Source organism: Cyprinodon variegatus, unplaced genomic scaffold, assembly GCF_000732505.1.
Source record: "Cyprinodon variegatus isolate N-32 unplaced genomic scaffold, C_variegatus-1.0 Scaffold296, whole genome shotgun sequence".
Classification (NCBI taxonomy): Eukaryota; Metazoa; Chordata; class Actinopteri; order Cyprinodontiformes; family Cyprinodontidae; genus Cyprinodon; species Cyprinodon variegatus.
The window spans coordinates 797,490-818,400 of NW_015150749.1; the positions used below are offsets into that span (position 1 = coordinate 797,490).

At 37.2% G+C, this 20,911-nt stretch overlaps 1 protein-coding gene across 2 annotated transcripts in view; it reads left to right on the forward strand.

Moving 5' to 3' along the window:
- The window catches only part of fbxw7 (F-box and WD repeat domain containing 7), a 116,660-nt gene that overhangs the window by 32,448 nt on the left and 63,301 nt on the right, over window positions 1-20,911 (forward strand). Inside the window, exons 2-3 of one of the 2 annotated variants that reach the window (XM_015383876.1) lie at window positions 9,373-9,618; window positions 9,727-10,284. In XM_015383876.1, the coding sequence (XP_015239362.1) occupies window positions 9,442-9,618; window positions 9,727-10,284 (735 nt within the window). In that variant the 5' untranslated portion in view covers window positions 9,373-9,441. Of the gene's footprint in view, window positions 1-9,372; window positions 9,619-9,726; window positions 10,285-15,813; window positions 16,188-20,911 lie in introns of those variants that run through there. The other variant, XM_015383877.1, reaches the window with a different exon arrangement.

Genomic DNA, 20,911 nt, shown 5'->3' on the forward strand with positions numbered 1-20,911 from the left:
CCCGCGCCCCCCCTGCAATGGCATTGCGCCCCCCCTAGGGGGCGCGCCCCACACTTTGGGAACCACTGGGCTAGACAATGTTTAATTGTCAAATTTGAAATTAATCAATGAAAGCTGTAATATTGTTATGCATTTTATTTTAGACACAACAGCATATAACAGAAGTAGCAAAGTTGTACTCCACCTATTCCTATTAAAACCTCATTCACTGAAAACTAATAATGCCCCTGCGTTATAGATTCTGAAAGGCCTTGCATCAAAAAATACTGCACAAAATCAGTGCAATGAAATACCTTGGCTCCAGACGTTCCCGCCCCCTCTGCAGACGCTCTGCTGCACTTCTCCCAAATTGTAGGTGAGCGCAGACAGTGCCGCAGACAGGGGGCCGGCTTGTTTTGTTTTTATGAACGAAATTGCGGAAAACAACTCGTAAAGTTTGGCCCGCTAGAAGAGCGAGGTAGGTGAGAACGCTGGGATCCTTTTTCCACCTGGATCCCCGCTCTTTTTGGCCCTCACGTCCCTCCGTTCTCGGACAAACTCGCCCCCACTTCCTCATCGCCTTGGCCGTATCTAGACCCACAGCGTGTAGCACAGACCACGCTTCAATATTGGGCATAAATCAAAAATGTCTGTGTCAAGCTTATTGCAACACACTGCTTGTAAGAGTATAACCAGGAAGTGAGGTAGGAGAGCAAAATAGGTTTAGCGCCACCGCAGCACGGGAGTGAGAATTACGCCCAGGAGCAAATGGATAAAAAAAACATGAATCCATAGTCTTGCGGACGTGTCGATGCATCGGATCGTCGGCTGTTGGATCGATGGATCGATACAAAACTATTATTATTTACACCCCTTGTGCACTTTGTGTTTAAAGGTTACTGTTTGCATCGCTTATACAAGCTTACTTTCCTAAAGAAGATTTGCGTTTTTTCCAAGATGTCAGACTCGCCACCAGTAAGTGAAAATCGGGATTAGCACGTAGGGCGGCCTTACATAAACATTTCACCAAAATGATTGACAATTAGGAGGACCGCTTATTTCCATATCCTCAACTACACCTTAAATTTTTCAAATGAAATGTCTTTATTGACACATGTTGAAAGGGTTGAAAATGCAGAACATTGTTGTTTTATCACTAAGATTTCTTGGTTTGGTCTTTAGTAGTCTCCCACTCTTTCCATTGCTAACCACCATTTGCTTTGAGAACATGCAGTGTTTGCTATATCCAGCCATCTTTAATTTGTGTCCTCTAGTTATCTAAGATAATTCAAAAAACATTCCTGTGCATGTAGCTTTTATGGTTCCAAATCACTAAACCTCGTACCATCAATCTGTTAGAAATGTATAAATTAATAAATTTGATAATTTATCCCTTAGGCTAAGACTTATTCCTCTCCTCTCTAGCGGGATCAGAAAACTTGAATTCTGCTTAAATTACTATTAGTTGCATCTCATAAGACTGCTTTGATGACCCTTGTGTTTCAAAGTATCTTTGGGCAGCCATAGATTGATTTAAAATGGTTCTTTGCACCATAATTCTATTTTATTCGACTGAAATTAGCATCTTTGAAAATTTATTTTTTGAACCTATCAAATTTTTTTTACAATCCCAAGTGCTAGACATAACATGTCCAATAAACATATTAACATCAATACCAAAGTTAATTTGTTTTATTAATCTTTTTATACAATGACATATCTAACCAAATCTTTGATCTTTTCCCACATAGTTTTATCACATATAGCCTAAATCAGCCAATTAATTTTTCTTACCGTAATCATATTGACATAATGCCTTTATTTCCTCTTTTAAAGATGAAAGAGGTCAGTTAACGAGTGCTCTTAAAGTAAGATTAAGGATCATACCGTCCATTTTTTCATAAAATATTCATCAGCATACTTTATTTTATGATGATGATGAAGGAATTGGTTTGTAGTGTATTAGATGAGGGCCGTTAATTCCTGGAAAGATTGGACCTCGTGTCTCACATTAATTTAATTATCCTTAATACTTTTCCTAAATATGAATAAGGCTTTATATCTGGTTGGAGCCGAAGCATTTATCTTTCTTTTAGTATTCTAATGACTCTTAATGCGGATTTCTGTGTTTGCTTGCAGATGTTTTGTGTAAGGAGACGTGCATTCACACCTGCCCACCCCATTTTTGCAAAGCTATTTCTGCCCACTTCACAGCTCTTGCTGGACTAAGAATAGAGACCGATGAATGAAATGTGTGCATTCATGCTCTGGTACATCTGTAGCAACAATTAAACCCTCAGTCTGCTGCAGCAAAACACAATTTAAAATACTTTCTAGTATTCAGTAAAGGAATAGTTTTTGTATTTTTTTTATTCCCCGTTAGTGTTATGTGCTATTTATTTTTTTTTTTATCGATGCCAGACATTTCATATCTTGTCTGAGAAACAACAACAAGCTCTTCTCAAGCTGTGTTAAGGACACTGATTGCAGAATCCTGGTCGATCCAGTAAAAGCCAGAGAAATTTCAGCTATTCATAGCCTTCCTTTTCTAAGCTCACTGCTATGGACTAGCAGTCCCCAGAGAGGGGGCTGTGCAATCTGAGATAGGTCTAATGCTTCCCACCACAGCAGCACCGGGACTGTAGACCAAATGGGAGGAGAGGCCTTACAAAGGAACCAGTGACTTTCCCTTCAAGGTCAAGGCTCCTGCTGTGAACTGGAGAAGTTAATGAATGTGCGCATCCTCAACATTTCTTTCTATACTTGTGAAGTGGGTTGTGGATATTCGAAGCAACAAACAGCATTGTTGTTCCTTTATTTGTCACAGTTTGGGTTAGGGAGAGGCTTCACAATATTTGTTCTACCAGTCATTTAAACTCTCATTGCTGAAAAAATTAAATCCCGACTTCATTGCAAAATTATTCTGTATTTAACCTATTACTAATCTGATAAGGCAAAAAAAAAAAAAAAATCAAGTCGTTATGCTCGTTTTTAAAGGAATGAGGAAGGTAATCCAGCTTAAACTGGAGCAACCATCTTTGTTTTCCTTCAACGTTCACAAATCTCGCTGAGATTCTTGCCGATTGGTACGCACCCATATGCTGAACATGAGATTACAATGTTTTTGTTGGTGTTTCAAAGGTAATGTGGAGAAAAACTGCAACAGCTGCTGGTCATGTTTTCTGTACACCTTGTATAGAAAACATGTTTTGCCATCTAAGGAGGGGTTGTGGGTTATTATTATAGTTCTACAATGGTTTTGTATATTTTTCAGACCAAACCTTTGGAAGACTTTCTATTGTGCCAGAGTCACTTACCTGGACTGCTGTTGTGAACATCTAGAGAGGACCATACCCTGGCATGGTTACAACAGCCGTTCTTGGTATGGTTAGCTGTGTCCCTGAAGGGTTTGCTTGCTGTGTGATTGCTTACCAAATGCAGGAAGAGAGGATGTGAATTTAGGAATGTTTTGACTTAATTAAGAAGTGAAGTAAGATTATACATCTAGGTTACTTGAGTCTACCCACAAGATGAATGAAATAGTTGATATATTTAGTGCAAGGATGGCATGAGTTCAATGGGTTACGAAGTGTTTTGTTGTGAGTAGAATGATGGAGGGTGATGGAGGATTTGTTTATGGTGCCATCTAAAGCTGAAACAATTAACTGAGATTAATCAGGATGAATCAATTATTGAAATAATCATCAACTAATTTAGCAAGCGATTAATCGTTAACTGGAGTATAGACTCTAATACTTGCCTTTAGCTGACAGATACCCAGAGCAGTAATTATACTAAAATTGTAAATAAAATATGAAAAACATTTTGTATTTAAGATTAAAAAACAAACCCTTTTTACCTGTTAATATGTTCTATCCAGAACTCCTCAAGTGGAAAAGTTTTATTTTTAATTTTTCCTTAATTTTGTAAAAAGTACCTTTTGCTATCCAAACAATCGACAGATTAATCGATTTGCAAAATAATCGTTAGTTGCAGCCCTAGTTTTAAAAGATTGTCCAGACTGACTTAAAAAAATCTTCTCGATCCGCACAATTGTGCTACTAAATGACATAATTTGCCCGGAAGTAAAAATCTCTGTAAAAGCTGTCATTGTTCTTGATCAGCGGAGCGAGCCAGCAGAGTAAATGCACCCTGCTGTGCTGGGGTTCTGTTTCCCTGTCGACTCTTATTGTGGGTTAGTAGTGGAAATTGTTCATTTTAAGCTGCGATTTAATCTCTCGTCTGATCAGTGGGTACATTTAATGTTAGTATCTTTATTTGATAAATCTATAAAATTGCTGCTAATTTTACAGCCTCACTATAATGCTATAATCTAGTGTTGCACCGATATTGATCCATCGAGTACCGACAAATAGGCACTAATACCATTTTGAGTGCCAAAAGTTTATTCAACTCTTTTCACCCATTCTGGGTATTAAAAAAAAAATTCTGCTGGATTCACTTTGTATTAGCCTTTGTCGCTCTTCACAAAGGTAGGCAGCAGCTTGACAAATATGGAAGCAAATCATTACCATATTTTAAATGAAAAAGCATTTTCAGAAATGCTTTTTCATTTTAACAATGTGGCTGCATTGTTTGACTCATAAATGAAATTAGTAATCAATCATCCTATTTGCATTTTAATTTTCTTCTTCAAGACTGCTCATCCTTTTACTTAATTAAAATGAAAAAGAAAAATACATTTGAGATTTATTTTTCAAATTGTACCCCAGCAAATACATACCAAAATTCAATTTGAAATGTAAAATTTGAAAATGAAGAAGCATTTTCAGAAATGCTTTTTCATTTTAAGAAGCTGGCTGCATTACATGACTCATAAATAAAATTAGTAATCAATCATCCATTTGCATTTTAATTTTCTTCCTCAAGACTGCTCATCCTTTTACTTAATTAAAATGAAAAAGAAAAATACATTTGAGATTTATTTTTAAAAATGTAATCTGATCTCTCAGTCTTCACAAAAGCATAGATTCTGAGTTTCTGGGCAGTTACACGCAAACTTAAGAATCACAAAATCAGATGTCTATTCTGTTTCTGTCAACCTACTAAGTAGCAAATATTGAAGATCATACTAGACATACATGGGGTGCTCCTATTAACACAAAGATGTTAACAATACTTCTCACAGGAAGCAAGGCTTATCTGCAACACTCAATTTGCTGTGAGAGCACTGCTACATTTCCTTTGCACACTGCAGTGCAGACGTGATAACTGGCCTCCTGTGTTTTCTGCCCAGACAAAAACCCTTCAGCATCTCCAGCAGCGTTTTTCACTGTTGGTCCACTTTGACTCTACTAGAGTAAGAATAATTGACATTCATCATTCAATTATGGGTGTTTAAAAAGAAAAAAACAATATGTGCAGAACTAGTAAACTCAATAGGACTAGTATATGAAATATGTGATGGGTGTAGTTAAATCTTAAGGGGGTTGTATTCTTGTGGCCTACTCTGACTCTGATTAATGTTGTTAAAACTAAAAGCATGAATAAAAAGCAGATGTCTGTAAAAAGCTGCGGCAGACTTGTGAACCGCTTTTATTTCCGCCTGCCTGCCTGCCTGCCATAGAGGTAAAGGCCTTAAACTTTCTTAAAGGGTAATTAAGTTCTTGAATCATTGGCGCACACATGTAACGATCACCCACCGAGCCATTATGGGCCATCTTATTAGAATCTTTGCAATTAAGACGTGAAAGACGGTGAAACAACTTGGGAGGTTAAGACTGACTCCTGGAAAAAAAAACAAAAAAAACAACTTACAGTACTACCCCCACCCCCCAACTGATCTTTATATTTGGTGCAGTACAGTCAGACAAGTACTTTTCTCCTGGCTACTGTCAAACTGGTCCATCAGATCGCCAGATGGCAAAACATGATTCATCACTCCAGTCCGACGGTGACCTGTTTTACAACACCACAGCTGACACTTTGCTTTGCATTTGGTGACATATGGTTCAGATGCAGCTGCTTGGCAATAGACATCCATTCCACGAAGCTCACTACAAACTGTTTTTGAGCTGACCTACAGGTCACATATTTTATATTTTATTTACAAACCTTACTTTTAGCCTTACTTTTAGTTCGGAGAATCACGAATACATGAATAGGCATGAAGGAAACTTTAGTTTGCCTAAAGCAAAGTCAAATGCTTTAAAAAGAACTGCTATGTATAGAGGTATGAAAGCATGGAATTTACTGCCAAATTACATTAAACTGATAACTGATTTAAGGAAATTTAAAAAATCGTTGAAAGAACATTTATTAAATATAGAGGTAAAACACGATTAGGACTGTCTTCTTCACTTGCTGTGCTTTGTAGTTTGTTTTGATTAGTTTGGATTGTTTCTGTGTATGTATATGGGTATATATGTATGTGTATTAGGGTTGTCACGATACTAAACTTTTCAACTCGATACGATACTAAGGAAAATATTCGATACTCGATACCATTTTCTATACCACAAGGATAAAAACAAAGACTCCAAAAGTCTACAGAAATATTTTCATTAATAAATAAAATACAATAAATAAACACAATAAAGGTTGTATGCTGTGCACAATATTAAGCAAGCTTGATAAAAAAAAACTTATAAAATTCAAATGAAGTGTTCCTTCCTTGGCTATGCTTTGCACACATAACAATGACACTAGCCAAACCAGTTAAGAAACAAAAATAATTCTCAAATAAGTCTGAAACTGAAAAGTGCGTAGAATTATTCAATCACACAGTGTTCAGAAAGTGAATTTTCCTCTATTCTGCACTTTAGATGAATGACTGCTTAGGTGCCACTGGTGACGGCACTGTATCGATACTTTTAAAAACGAGTATTGTATCCGGATACAACATTTCAAAATCAATACTTTTTTGAGTTTCGATACTTTTGACAACCCTAATATGTATATGTGTGTATGTATATATGTATATGTATAGACTATGGGAGATGTTGTTTTAATGTCCACATAATTTTATTTAATTTGTAATTTTTTATTTCATGTTTTGTTGTTGGGCCCCAGGAAGAATAGCTGTAGCTTGCTACAGCTAATGGGGATCCTAAATAAACTAAACTAAACTAAACATGGCGTAAGGAGGACTGTAGAAAGTGACAATAAAACGTTGGCAACCCCTGCGCACTGGGGGGCTTATCTATGAAGAATTCAAATAAAGAGCACCTGTGCAGTAAGTGGGCATGTTGCACAGGATCTAGAATGATTGTGAAGGATAATACTTGCAAACAGGTTCTATCCGCCCCATTTTAATAAGCAAATTGCTTTCAGCTACTGGCACTGTGGGTGGCTTTAAGCTCTAAGCCACAGAGTTAATGATTATTTTAAAAATATTAAAAATTATTCATATTAGCCCATTTATAGTGCACTTACATTAGTAAGGCTGAAATTGTAATTGGATTAATCGATTATTGAAATAATCTTCAGCTAATTAAGTAATCGATTCATCGTTCACTTTACTTCAGAGAATAAAAATTGCCTTTAGCTGAAAGAGCAGCTAAAGGATAAAAGTAGTTATTATACCAAAATATAAAAAGATATCCAGACATTTTGTATTCAAAAGAAAAATTTGTTTTAGTCCATTCTTATGCTCTATCAAGAAGTTCTCAAGCTTCGCTTGGTTTAACTTCTATGTAAAATCTGCTTTAAGTAGCGTTATGGAACCTCACACCAAATCAAATCAATTTGCGCCTGCTTTGAACATCAGTTCTGCCCATGCTAACAAGTTTGCATTTAACACTTACCTGATGAAGTTGAAGCTCTGCTGCCCAGGCTCCATCAGTTTAGATGGCCTACCTCTTCCCAGCTTTCTCCCTGTTCCCGATCACTTCCATTTTTTTTATAATTCCACTGACAGCTGACAGTGGAAAATGTCGGATTTAGGAAGAATCTAATCAAAGTACCACAGAGGAATTCACTGATTTTCTGAGAATGACCCATTCTTTAATAAACATTCATAAAAACAATTGCTGCATGGCAAGGTGCTTGATTTATACACCAGGACCGGATTTGTAATAACTTGGATGCTTGAGAAAATACTTTGAGAATATAATCTAAACTTGATATCAGCGGATTTGGGGGATTTTTTTTTTTTGCTTGTGTTGGCAATGAATACAGAGCTATTTACATATATATTTTATAGGTAAATTTATGATGTTTACCATATAGGTGATATTGTTGTTTATCAATATCAGCCAAGATATTGGTTCATATCGAATTATGAGATGGTTTCTTTGTATCTTGGTGTATCTAATTTTTTCCTGAGTGCTATTTCAGGAAAAAAAACAACTTAATTTCTTTAAATGGAGTTGTTTGTAGTAGTTTGAGATGTTCTTAATATTGCAATTCTTATTATCATTATTAATGTGCTTTAATGCAATACAGAATGACACCTTTTAGAAGTTGTCCTATTCCCTATACAGCCTACATATGTTTTAAGTTTTTTTTTTTTCTGTTTGGTAATCTAGCAACATTTCAAATTAAAAAGGCAAAGTTTTCATAAAGTGTTAAAGCAATTCTACAGCTAAATTTAGCATTTATTAGATGCAGTTGGCTCAGATCGAATGAATATATGAATAGCATAAAGTATGTGTCCCAGCATTAAAAAATAATAAAAAGAATGAAGCAATTATAATGACTGTATTAAAAATGTAAAGGCTGAATATGTGAATAATGGCTCTTGGGTAGAAATTTCTCCAACCTTTGAAGTGAAAATAGAAAGTAAAAAATATTGCTTGACTGTGAACTGGTTAAAGGAAAATTGATTTGTTCTGCATGTTAATTCATGCAGGAGCAGTGTAAATCAATCAAACTTGAGTTTAAAACTTTCCCTAAAATTTGCTCTATTCTGAAACGTTTCTAACTGAAGAGTGCATTCAGTAGCTTTAAAAAGCCTACAGTGACTTTGTGTCTGCTGTCGGCTCATCTGAACCTCCTGGGTATTGTCTTGTCTAAAGTACAACATGCAAATGCTTCCCAATGAGTTCTTTTAGAAGGCCTCTGATCTATTTATGATAATCTAGATGAACCGTATTGTACTTAAATCCTCTTTAGGATTATTGCCATTATTAAAGAGATGAATAATTTTTTATAACCAAGAAGCTTTTGATGGGCACAGACAAGCAGTCAGCTATGACTGGAAGCATTAGCTTGAATGTAGTTAACCAGTGACTGCAGACATAGTGCAAACACTTGTGCTCTAAAGACGTTAAAGTTTCAGATGCCAGATTCTAGCACAACAACATAGAAGAATCCAATGTTTTTAAATCTAAATCATTTTCTTGATGGGCACTTCTTGTATTCTTATACACAAGCTAACAAAAAATGAGGAACATAACTGTTTGCATTTGTTTTTTTGTGCATTTTTTGCAGAATGCCAAGCCCTTCCCCTCCTCAGACAGCCTAGCGAAGGTCCAGGAGGTAGCAAGCTGGCTTTTGGAAATGAACCAGGATCTGCTGTCGGGGGGCAGCAGCAGCAGGCGCAGTCGAGGGCTAGGGGGTCAGACCGCGCGAGGTAACGCCTCCTCTACGACCCGGGCACCACAGCAGGCAGCAGAAGACGGCGATGAGGATGAGCACATCAACCGGGTGGTCGAGGAAGCCGAGCTGCAGCAGAGGGTGAGGCTCCAGAATCAGTAGACCCATCTGTGCAACGGAAAGTATAAAAAACAGATTTTTCTCATTGGATTATTGCCCGTGTTCTTGTTTTTCTCTGGCTCTCCACAGCCAGAGGCATCTCAGGCTGATGGCGATGGAGAGCAACCGTGGGCACCCGGTGAGTCGGGAGCAAGCAACGGCCCTCTGGGAGAGGAAGAGGGGGAGGAAGGCCAAAGATGCCCACTAAGTGAAGTTACTAGGGAAGGGAAAGGAGCCCGGTGGCAGTGGGGGACAGAGCAAAGGCAACTTCGAGGCCAGCCACCCCTCGACGAGGAGGAGGAAGAGGAGGAGGAGGAGGAGGAGAACAACAACAGCAGCAGCCACCAAGAAGAGGAGGAAACGGAGGAGAGGACAGAGGGAGGGGAGGAACGGGGGAGGCCGGAGGGGAGGGAGGAGGGCGAGGAGCGAGAGGAGGAGGAAGAAGAGGAGGAGGAGGAGGATGACGAGGAAATGGACCAAGATAGTGATGAATTTGAACATTCAGCAGAGAGTGGGAGGGAGGAGGAAGAGGAGGAGGGGGGAGAAGGCAAAGAAGGGTTGCCCTCACTCTCTGTCAGGAACAATGTCTCTGCCCCCAGTAATAATCAGGACTCGGGATGTGTACACCAAAGTTCTTCCAGAAAGGAGGTAAGCATCGCTGTTAAAGTCACTCTGGTTTCCATTGGTAACTAATATTCAGCGGATAGAGAGTCCCTGAGTTTGGATGCAAGAACACTGCAGCATATTGTGTTTGTGAAACTAATCCAGAACGCTGTCAGTTACCTCGTTTCAGTGTCTTTAAGAAAATGCATACAACTTCTGAGAAAGTCCATCACCAGCTGTCCTCCAGTGGACCTTATTTATGGTAGCAGCACCATCTAGTGGCCTGAAACATGGCCTGAAAGCGTTAGCAAAATGCTTTGCTACATCATCTTCACATTACTTTTTTGACTCTATAGCAGTAAATAGGCTCCAGTTTAAATTACATGTAATCCGTTTAATTAATCAAATCCTACAGTTTATTCCAAGTACAGCTGCAGACTGCACCTCGGTCCTCTCCTCAAACAGTTTACTGTAGAGAAGAGTTAGTGTTTTTTATGTTCAAAGTATAGGGGGAAAAATACAGAATAATATAGATCATTTACAAATAATGGTGTTGGCAAATTATTGTGGTTAATGTTTTGGTCATAAATTGTGACTCATACTATTAGTTTTGAAATAAGTGTATTCATGAGGACATAGCAGCTTTTGCTGACTTACTCTATCTTCCACAGATTATTTATTTAGGACTAATTTATAAATCCCATTTCAAGGCACAGCGCAAATAAAGTCAGTTCAATCATACAGCTTTAAAATTAACTGCATGCTTTGCATTTGATCCTAGTTATCAAACAAACGCCAAGTTTAGCTTCTGTGAAGAGCAAAAACAGAGAATACAGAGTTTAAGGTTAAACCTTTAGCAGCATAACTACAGATATAACTCAGGATGAGCTAAGCCAGTCTATAAATTAGAAGTGAAAGTTTCGTAGTTAAAGAAAAGACAGAATGCCCTGTTCTGTCCAGGTTCTAATACACTTAAAGGTTGATGAAATGTGATATACTAATAATGTATATAATATAATTATACCAACAGAAATCTATAATGATTTTTTAACCCTATATTTTCTGCTTATATTTTTGTTGTTTGGGTTTTTTGTCATACTCGGCTTTCCAAAAAAAAAAAACATCAAAAGAATTTGGAATCCATTCTGTTCCTAACTGTTTCTTTAACTTGAAGTAGGCAGTGTGATGTCAAAGTGATGAGGTTATCTTCTTTCTTTAAGAGTTTCAGATAGGAAAATAAGAAAAAAAAACATATGCAAGACAGCATAAATCAGAGAATCAAGTACTTTCAACTTAGTGTGAATACAGACTTATTGGTTTATTTGGTTCTTTCATTCTTTCATTAGTGCCACTTGATCTATTGTTTTAACAAAGTGAACAATTACCTGAAGTCTTGCTTTCATGATAATACACCTGCTGTATCACCACCCACATGTCCTTGGATTAGACATTTTTTTACAAATACGTATTTTTACAATCGTGATGTAAGCAGGAAAGTAAGTTCTTAATTTACTCCAACCTTTAGGCATACCCAACAACTAATAAGGTCAATAAGCAGTGGGTAGTTAATTTAACCTGGCAGGAGGGATTCATGTAAATAAACTGTAAAACAAAACAAAAAAGGAAAAAAATAGATGCATAAAAAACCACACCAACGCTAGTACAACACTATTCTTGACTTTTCCTGCATAGGGCGGTATGAGATCCTCCGCCCCCAACTGGTACCAAATATTCTTGCTGACTCTAGAGGGACGTGCACTGTAAAGACCAAGCTTAACAGAGTCACAGCACGACATGCAAAACTCACTGAACCAGTCAGAGAAGGTGAATGATGAGGCTCATTTCATGAAGTCAAAGAAATAAATTCAGACTGTTTTGAGACCATTAGCCATGCAAGCTAAAATATTTCCACATGGCTCCTGCAAATCATTGTCTCAGTGTTGTACATACAAATGTGACTACTGAGTGTTTTCGTCTCTCTCCCTCTCCTATTGCCTATGAGATTTTTTAGAAACAAACGGATTCTATCAGCTCTGATGGTTTGAACATGTTACTAATACGTACTTGAACTAGAAACAACTTGAATATGACTAGGATATGTATTTTCAGGAGTAAGCCTTGTGGTGTCCATGATTATTAAGGCAAAAATATGTATGTGTGTATATATATATATATATATATATATATATATATACATATCAGTTGGCAAAAACATTTTTTGGTTGCACTTACCTCTGTGGGGATAAAGTTTGCACATTTACAGCTGGCTCGAAGTTGGATATAATTTATAAGTAATATTGGGTTCCTTTAGGGTTTGTAATCATATAAAAATATAAGAACTACTTCTTGGTTTGTGTCCAACTTTTAAGCCACGGCTCAGCTCAGGTATTCCTGCTAATATTTTAGTGTTATTTCAATTTAGAAATTCTAGTGTGGTGGTGATATCCCGGTAATGGACACTAGAGGGAGACATTGAACTGTTATTAAAGTCTCCTTTAAATTTTGTCATTTTGATTTTATTTGATTCATTGTTTGCTTCTAGGCTCCTATTATTGATTTTATAATAAAATAGTGGTACGAAAACATAAAGCACAACAACAGATTTACATTTTTATGGGTTCTCAGTCTTAATGTGACAAAGGCTTGTTGTATTTGTAATGTAAGGTTAAGCAACTTCTAGAACACCATAATTGCTTAACTACATTTCCTCATAAAAGTTATGATGGAAATTGTCCACATAAATTCTGTAGCTCTATATGGAACCAAGAATTTGTATCATAGAACCTGTTTCTGAGAAACTACTAGTGAATTTATGGTGTATTGTGGGTCTAGATGTCCTCCTTTTTTCCAGCAATTTGATTTCTTTTCTTGGATTGCAAAAGTTGTGATCACAGGACTATGGTCTTAATCTGATTTTCTTGAGTAATGGCTTACTATTTCTAGATGTCCCAATCCCATATTTATATCGGTCCAATATCCGCCAAAAAAGGAAATATATCGGAATATATCTGCCAGCATCTAAAATCTTTATTATTAGCATGCTGATAGAAATACTCCACTTCTGTTTAAAGTTTATGTTACCCATTGGTCAGTTATTATCATACCTATTTTTGTAACTGTGTCTGTCTCTGAGTAATATAACTTGATTGAGGCTTTTCTAACATTCCTCTCTGAGTGATAAAAGTACGCATGATTTTTGTCGCTATCAGATCAATATTGGTGTAATTTAATATTCAAAGCTATAATTTTGTTATTGTTTTGGAAATGAAAATGTTTTGTTGTGAAAATTATCTCCATTTCTGCTGCAGAATCTGTGTCTATTGAAGAAGTTAGTTAATCAACATAGCCATTATCCTGCATTCATATGACAACAGTAGTAGCAGGTCTTTGAATTTGTTTTTTTATTCTGTCAAATGTAACAGAGCTAAACATTCCCACCTGCTCCTCAGAAACAACCAAAACAAATGCTGAGTTTTGTTTTCATTTAGGACACGATGCCAGCACCCTCTTCAGAACAGAAAGCTGTAAACACAGTGGGAGCTCATTAAAACCTAGCATACTTCCATCTAGGAATGTCTTCCTAGCTTCTTTTTTCATCCTTATTCCACGACAAAGCAAACAGAAAACAAATGTAAATGCATCCTTTTTTTTTTTAGTTCTTTTAATAACTGATTTCAAACTTAAATGTGAAGGAAATTGTTAAAGAAACTTTCATAATTACACATACAGACAAGTGTTGCTCTAAGGTTTACTTCTTATCCAATAAGAATTGAACAACTGTGTAAAGTAAAATTCCTGCACATTGATCCAGAGTAGTATTACAATACATGCATCTGGACTTAAAAACTGGTTAAAAAGCATTCAAATGCTTCATGTTGACACTAAGGAATAAACAAAAGCAACAGAACCACGAGTCTTCACCTCAGCCATGTGGTCCAAGGCATCCTCACTATAGTCCTAAATCATCTGCAGGGTGAGAGTTGGAGAGTGAAAAACAAGGAAAATCCATTGTTTTCTTGCCTAAAATGCACTTGGCTAAATTGATGTCCACAAGTGTCAGTAGATGCTATCTACTTGGTTAAATGTAGCTCTTTGAACAGCTTCCTGAGCTCTAAGGGCACCCTTCCTATTATTTGTTTATTATTTATATGCATTCTGCAGCTTTTACATTTGCTTAATGGACTTTTAAATTATTATTTTTTGCCTCTTTCTCTTTTTAACTTTCAGCCTTAATCTGTTTTGTTTCCTTGAACATGACACTGATTTTTATTAAAAATATTTAATATGATGTATTTTGTAATCATAAGTTAGCAAAAATATTAATACATTCTGGTCGCAATAGTGGATGTGTGAATATAAGGCTAAAGTCTGTAGTTACCAGTAAACCTGAAAATGTTTGCTGGAACATAACATTTCCATTTTTTTTCCATTCAATCCATTTTTAATTGCATTAAAATTTTAGCTGGGCAGGTAATTGCATTTGCAATATAATCACAATTTAACAAAATACAATTTTTTTTTGTCGCAGAGGTTATAATTTTTAATCATATTATATTCAACAAGAGTAAGACACTAAATTTCTCCCCTCAGCCCTTTAGACGGTGGTAAAACGCTTTAAGTTGGTTTGTTGCCACATAGAAAGGCAGGAGAGTTGCAGCTATTAGCAGATCCTTACATGCAAGTAGAAGTAAACACTTTGTCACACAATGGTTTAGGTAAACCTGATTAATAATGGATTCTGGGAAAGCAAGCTTAAAAAAACTGAAAGCCTGGGGTGAAACATCTATAAGCTTGGGGTTAGTGTAAAAGAATAACGGAAATATTGCAATTTTGGTAAAATTTTTTAGGAAAAGTCTTTCAGCCTTAATCTAGATTTATCTCCAACTCTTCTTTCTTGTCAAATTTAGACTAAAGTTTGAAAGTTCCAGCATACTGGGTCTAAATCACAAACTCCCTGCTGCCTTTTCCCTATAAAAGTTTTTCATTTTTATTTTTCCAGTTTGTTTACTAAAGCTAAATTGAGTGGTGCTGCTTTCTTTGTATTATAAAGTGAAACTCTTCTGAAGGTTTAAATAGATGTGTCGCCGTTAAAGGGCACGTGTCTCTCGTTAGGACCTCCAAACTGAAATATCCCAAACCTCTTTGCTGACTCCTACATTCCTTTGGACAGAGAAGGTTGGCTTCTGTCTGAACACTCATGGTGGCTGGGCTGGTTCAGATGAGGGCTTGTTGTAAGCTGTCTGTTTTTGGGGAATAAGCGGCACTATTTTTACTGACTCATGTCACCAGTTTGGAGATGTCAGAGTGGGTGACAGAACGAGCACGGTGAGGAATGGCCTAGCTCACGCGTGTGCTGCGTCAGACCGGTCGGAGTTCACATTCCAGCACTGAGGGGTCATGAGAGCAGATTCCACTGCTCCTGTCTAAGAGGGGAGAGGCTGAGTCGGTCCATCCTCTTTTTCAGACTCTGACATCAGCTGCTCCGCCTGGCTCGGCTGCCGCTGTGACCTCACAGTCGACGGATACTTTAAAGGGTGCCATCCAAACGGGGCGGATGAGTTTCTGGGCTGGTAGAAGCTCAACAAGTGCAGTTTTAAGATCTCTGCATGGTACTTGGAAGATCCTCAGAAGGGTTTAGAGCTTTTTTTTTCAAACTCCTTCTGGGACATGATCCGTTAGAAGGCTAGAGGTTTTTCTTGTGCGTCTGCGTTTTCCTTGCAATGCTCAGGCATTGCCCTATTCCCCGTTTCTCGTCGTCGGGTGCTCGGACAAAGATGCCACATGCTGCCTCTGGGAAAGAGAAGGCTTTTCCTGTCCCAAAGGAGAGCCAGGGCCTCGACCTGGCAGACCCCAAGGACATCGCCGCTAAACCATTGCCCACTCAGAAAGTGCTCAAGATATTTAGCATCAACATCATCGCTCAAGGTTTACCGTTCTGCCGCAGACGGGTGAGTGCCGTGCGTCAACAGTAAGCAATGCAGTTTGGTTTCAGTTTAATCGCTGATCCTGAAATATCAAAGATCACCTCAGATGCTTGACCTCAGTCTCATGGGCAAACCGTCTTAAAAATAAAAATAGCAGAAACTAGGAGCTGAATTATATTTCTCCGTGTTCATCACCCCACTGTAAGAAGTCATCCTGTTTTTCACTTAAAGGAATTAGTTGTAATTTTTCTGATGAATCCTAGTCACCATTAGTTTTGTAATAAAAAGGATGTAAATAACGCCTCTTTGTATTCATTGGACTTTTTGAGTTCTCGATCCTGATTAGCATTGAAGAGTGGAGATGTCAAACAAGCTGTTTCGTAGATTATAGATTTGCTGGTTGTTTTCGTTTCCCATTTAAGGTTTGATTTCTGTAGCTCCGCCCACAGCAGATGACGGACATCTAAAAGAAAGGCCTATTTTTAGGGTAATTTTAGTCCCTTTAACATTCCTGCTGAATTACTTCATCATAATGTCCATGTTTATCTAGTTAAATTAAAACTATAGCTTTGTAAGCTTCAAAGCAAATACATAGGAGTATTACATACAGTGCATATGATTATAAAGGAACTGCTCTGATGCCTTGACATGTTGCACGCGATACAGAGTGATAAAAAAAAAATGTTTTTATTGTACCAGATTGTTTGTTTAGAATTATTTTACCTAAAACTGGTACATTTGCCAGTAGAACCCTTCTTTGCATTTTAACTGACGTTAAAGAAAGTACATGAACAACTCTGGGATATTAAGAGTTGCAACATTAGACCTGAACTGCTGGGTCCATTTTAAGATCCTAGTTTGTTTATGTACTGCTAGAGGACCTATTAAAAAGCCTCTCTTCATTTATCCCTCCCTCCAGCCTTATTGATTGTGATTTTCAGCAGATAATTTGAGCCCAACATGATCTGCAGCACTTTACATAAATCAGGAAGTAGGTTTGAATATGAATGTCAGGACGAAGGATTTTTTTCTTAGAGGCTGAGCTTTCTTTTTTTCTTTTTCGTATTAAACGCTTTAAAAGTTAGAAATCCGTAAGAGCTTTTAATTAGTTAAAGGTTTTGAACACACCTGTGGTTACAGAACAAAGTACCGAAAAATATGCGCTTAAAGAAGTGAAATGGGATTACATTAAACAGGAGAGTGTTTAAATTGATTATAAAAGTGCCTAATTTTATTTGACTTTAACGACTTTCTATTGCAGAAAATGAACAAATCACAATATGTTAATCAAACAAGCAAAGAAGTTGGATTTCTATAGAAAAGGGATCCATCTCAGATTTGAAATATAAAAGTCTTACACGGCTGCCTGGTTCAAAAGAAGAGCATAAAATGATAGAACTACTTTCTTAAATTTGCCTTTTTTCAGGAACAAGGACATGGCTTTTGCTTTTTACTGCTCTTTATTGCTTACAGTCCCTGGGTGTTTGTTGACCAGTTTATCAAATGAAACCAAAAACAAAAACACGACAAAGGTGGAGATGTGTTCCGCCTATATTTCCATTTTAAGAATATTTTATTTATTTTATTAAGACCTTTCATATATACACAGAAATTCAGCCTTTGGTACTATTGAGTATCTGTTTTTTATAAAATATAAATTTTTTTTTAGCCATTCTTCACCACCTCTCCCCTTGCGTGTCCTGCTCCTTTTATAACGTCCCTGCATCCTCCCACTTCTGCCAATTAGCCATCTCTTTAGAAAGGCTAAACTAAAAGCTGCTGACCTTTTCCAGCCCCAAATCACTGTCGGTCTGCGTAGCCATCCCCGTTTCATGAAACAGGGATGGCTACCCGTTCTACGTGACAGGGAGGGGCTGCTGCTCACAGAGCAGACTTCATGAGGGTTACACAGAGATCCATAAATCGAGAAAAATACCCCCTCGGCCATTATTTTTTATGAAGAGAGATATCACTGTTAAAAGCCTTTCTTTTTTTTTCTTATATAGGCTCTTTCATTTCTCTGTGTTTATTTATTTAAAAGGACAATTTGTGTTCTTTATTTTTTAGTTGAACTAACTGAGCTGCTAAACCTATTTTAGGCCATTTTTTTTATTTTTTATTGGAACCTCCGGAGGCACAAGTGTTCCCCAGGCTGCCAAATGAATTTAGTCTTAGACAGGATGCAGACTCTTTAAAGTTGGTTTAAAAACACTAAATCAAAACAGAACTTAGAGCTAAGGCTTGAGTTCATTTATGATGGGCCTTTGCTGGAGAGCTTAAAGTTTGCCTCTGGTGTAGGTTGCAGGACAAACTAAGAGAACGTCCTCCGATGCCGGTTCATGGAGTTCTTGTCCCTGTTGATCCTAAAGCAGAAGCATCGTGGTCTCTGCTGCGCATGTGGCAGCTGTCAATAAATAGCTTCGCTGGGTATTTCCACGTGTCTCTGTGGTATAATTTGAGTTAATTCACCTGAAATTAAAATCCTTTAAAACTGTCAGCTAATACAGGGAGACATTTTTAGTTTTAATCCTTATAGCTACGAGCTCTATTAGTTCTAATGCAAAAATAATCACCATATATTTAATCAGTGCTCCTTTTTATTTCTTTTTAGTAAAACGGAAGGGGATAAACAATCCAATCATGAAACATGATCAAAAATAGACCAAAAAGGTGCAGTTTGCAGGTGTTATATCCTCTTTTTATTTTATTTTTTTAAGCTGATCTTAATCTGAGGTATTTTGAGAATAAAGAATAGGAAGAGGATTGGAGAGTCAGCATATTGTAAAGTAATTTACCACTAACCTAATAAAATCAACATCTAGCATTTATACTTTGAAAATCCTTGCAGTTTTACACCTTTTAACTTAGTCTTTAGATTAATTCCATACATAAACCCCACTAAAAAAAGGTAATCTCTAATGTAGTTTTTCTAAAACAATGTTTTCTATTCTTATTTTCTCTTATTTGGAAAAACCTTTAAACATTGTTAGAAAGTATTGTTTTTCCTCTTAAATATGATCAGAATTGCAGGGAAGTTTACTGATTTCACACATCTAAAGCTCTAAGTGATATCATTTCAGATAAGAATGAAAATATCTGATCATCAACATTTAGACGTCTGTTTAAAAGAAACAGAAGCCTTCTTCAGGTTAAAGTTCCACTAGGAGGATTCCTGGCATGTCTGTATTTCCGGAAACAGGAATATAATCTCAGCTGTTGAAGGAAAAGGCAGCCATGATGTAGTTCATTAACAGCTGGAGATTTTTGCTGCTCTGCCTCTTTGACACCCACCACGCCCTGAGCTAAACCCTGTCTAGTAAGGCAATCTGGACATGCCCACTGCAGCTATGTCTGCATCAACAGTCATCAGCTTGATGCATGCGCTATTTGAGCAGGTGCTGTGGGTGTGTTGCAACTTTCTTTAGCATCTTCCTTTCAGTGTCTGGTTCCCTTTATGCTGTCCAAAGTCACAGAGGTTAGCTCCATGTGACTGCTGTGAAACTGAAGCCTGAGCTCTGATTTTCTTTTAATGATTCCTAAGCACCATGTGATGAACCCGCTACCTCATAATCATTCTTAAATCTTCCAGTTTCAGTTTTTTTGCCAGAAAAAACAGACCAAATTTTGCTACAAACTAGGTTCTGTTTTAATATATTTATTTGTATTGGTAATATGTTTCTTTTCTATGAAGAAAAACCCATAAGGTGTGTTGTAAATCAGCATTCCCTCCTTTGAAGCGTTATTTATTCGAGCTGCATATCTGAAACTTCCTGTTTCGTTTCAAAATGTCTCCATTCTAGTGAGACTGGGTGAAAAGAGCCTTAGGGCAGCAATTTTTAAATCTTCCCACTTTAGTTATGTTGTTTTAAACTATGGTTGGGTTACATAGACATGGTTTGAACAAAACTTCCTTTCTTTGTTCAACAAAGTGACTTGTAGAGTCTCTAACAGGTTTTTATGGCATACTTTTATTTTAGTTTCATAAATCGTTCCATCTTTTCTAATCAGCTTCCCTGTCTCTGCATGATGCTGCCAGCACCCCTTTTTAGTGTGAGATGTTGCGTTTTCTATCAACATACAGGGTACAAACTTAAGTTGAGTAACTGGTGAAAACTCAGAATTCTCACATTTTAAAAGATCACCTATAGAGACCATCAGCTGTAAAATTTCTCTTTGTTTATTTCTATAAAGGATCAGGGGCCTTGAGAGAAGCAGTACTTATAGGTGAAAGGTCAAACCAGAGGCAGCGGTGCCCTATTGCTGATTGATATGGCTTCAAAATCTAGTCTTTGATCTTTTTTCCCTACCAAATCTGATTGATTTTACTCATAATAAAAATGATAAATGACGTAGACTACCAGCAAAACCTAGCTTTTATTTTAATGGGCTCCTCTGGGAGGTAACCTGTGATACCACTAGCTCCCTGGGAGCCAGCTAGTGGTATCACACAGAGCTAGTTCATGAGTTATGAGTTCACATCTAAGAACAAATGGTGATGAACTGATGTCACCATGAGCATTGGAAGCCAACGGACTGGATTAGTTTAAAAATATACAGTTTTCTAAAAAATGAAATCCTTGTAAACAAAAAAAGTTTAATTGATTTTATAGATCAATCACCCAGTATGGTGTACACTACAAAATGAACGATTGTGACTGAGTCAATATGTGGTGTTTAAAGTGGTATGGATGCATTTAGGAGGCTCATACAGAGTCCCTGCTTGGTAGGTGACTGAGTGACATGATGGC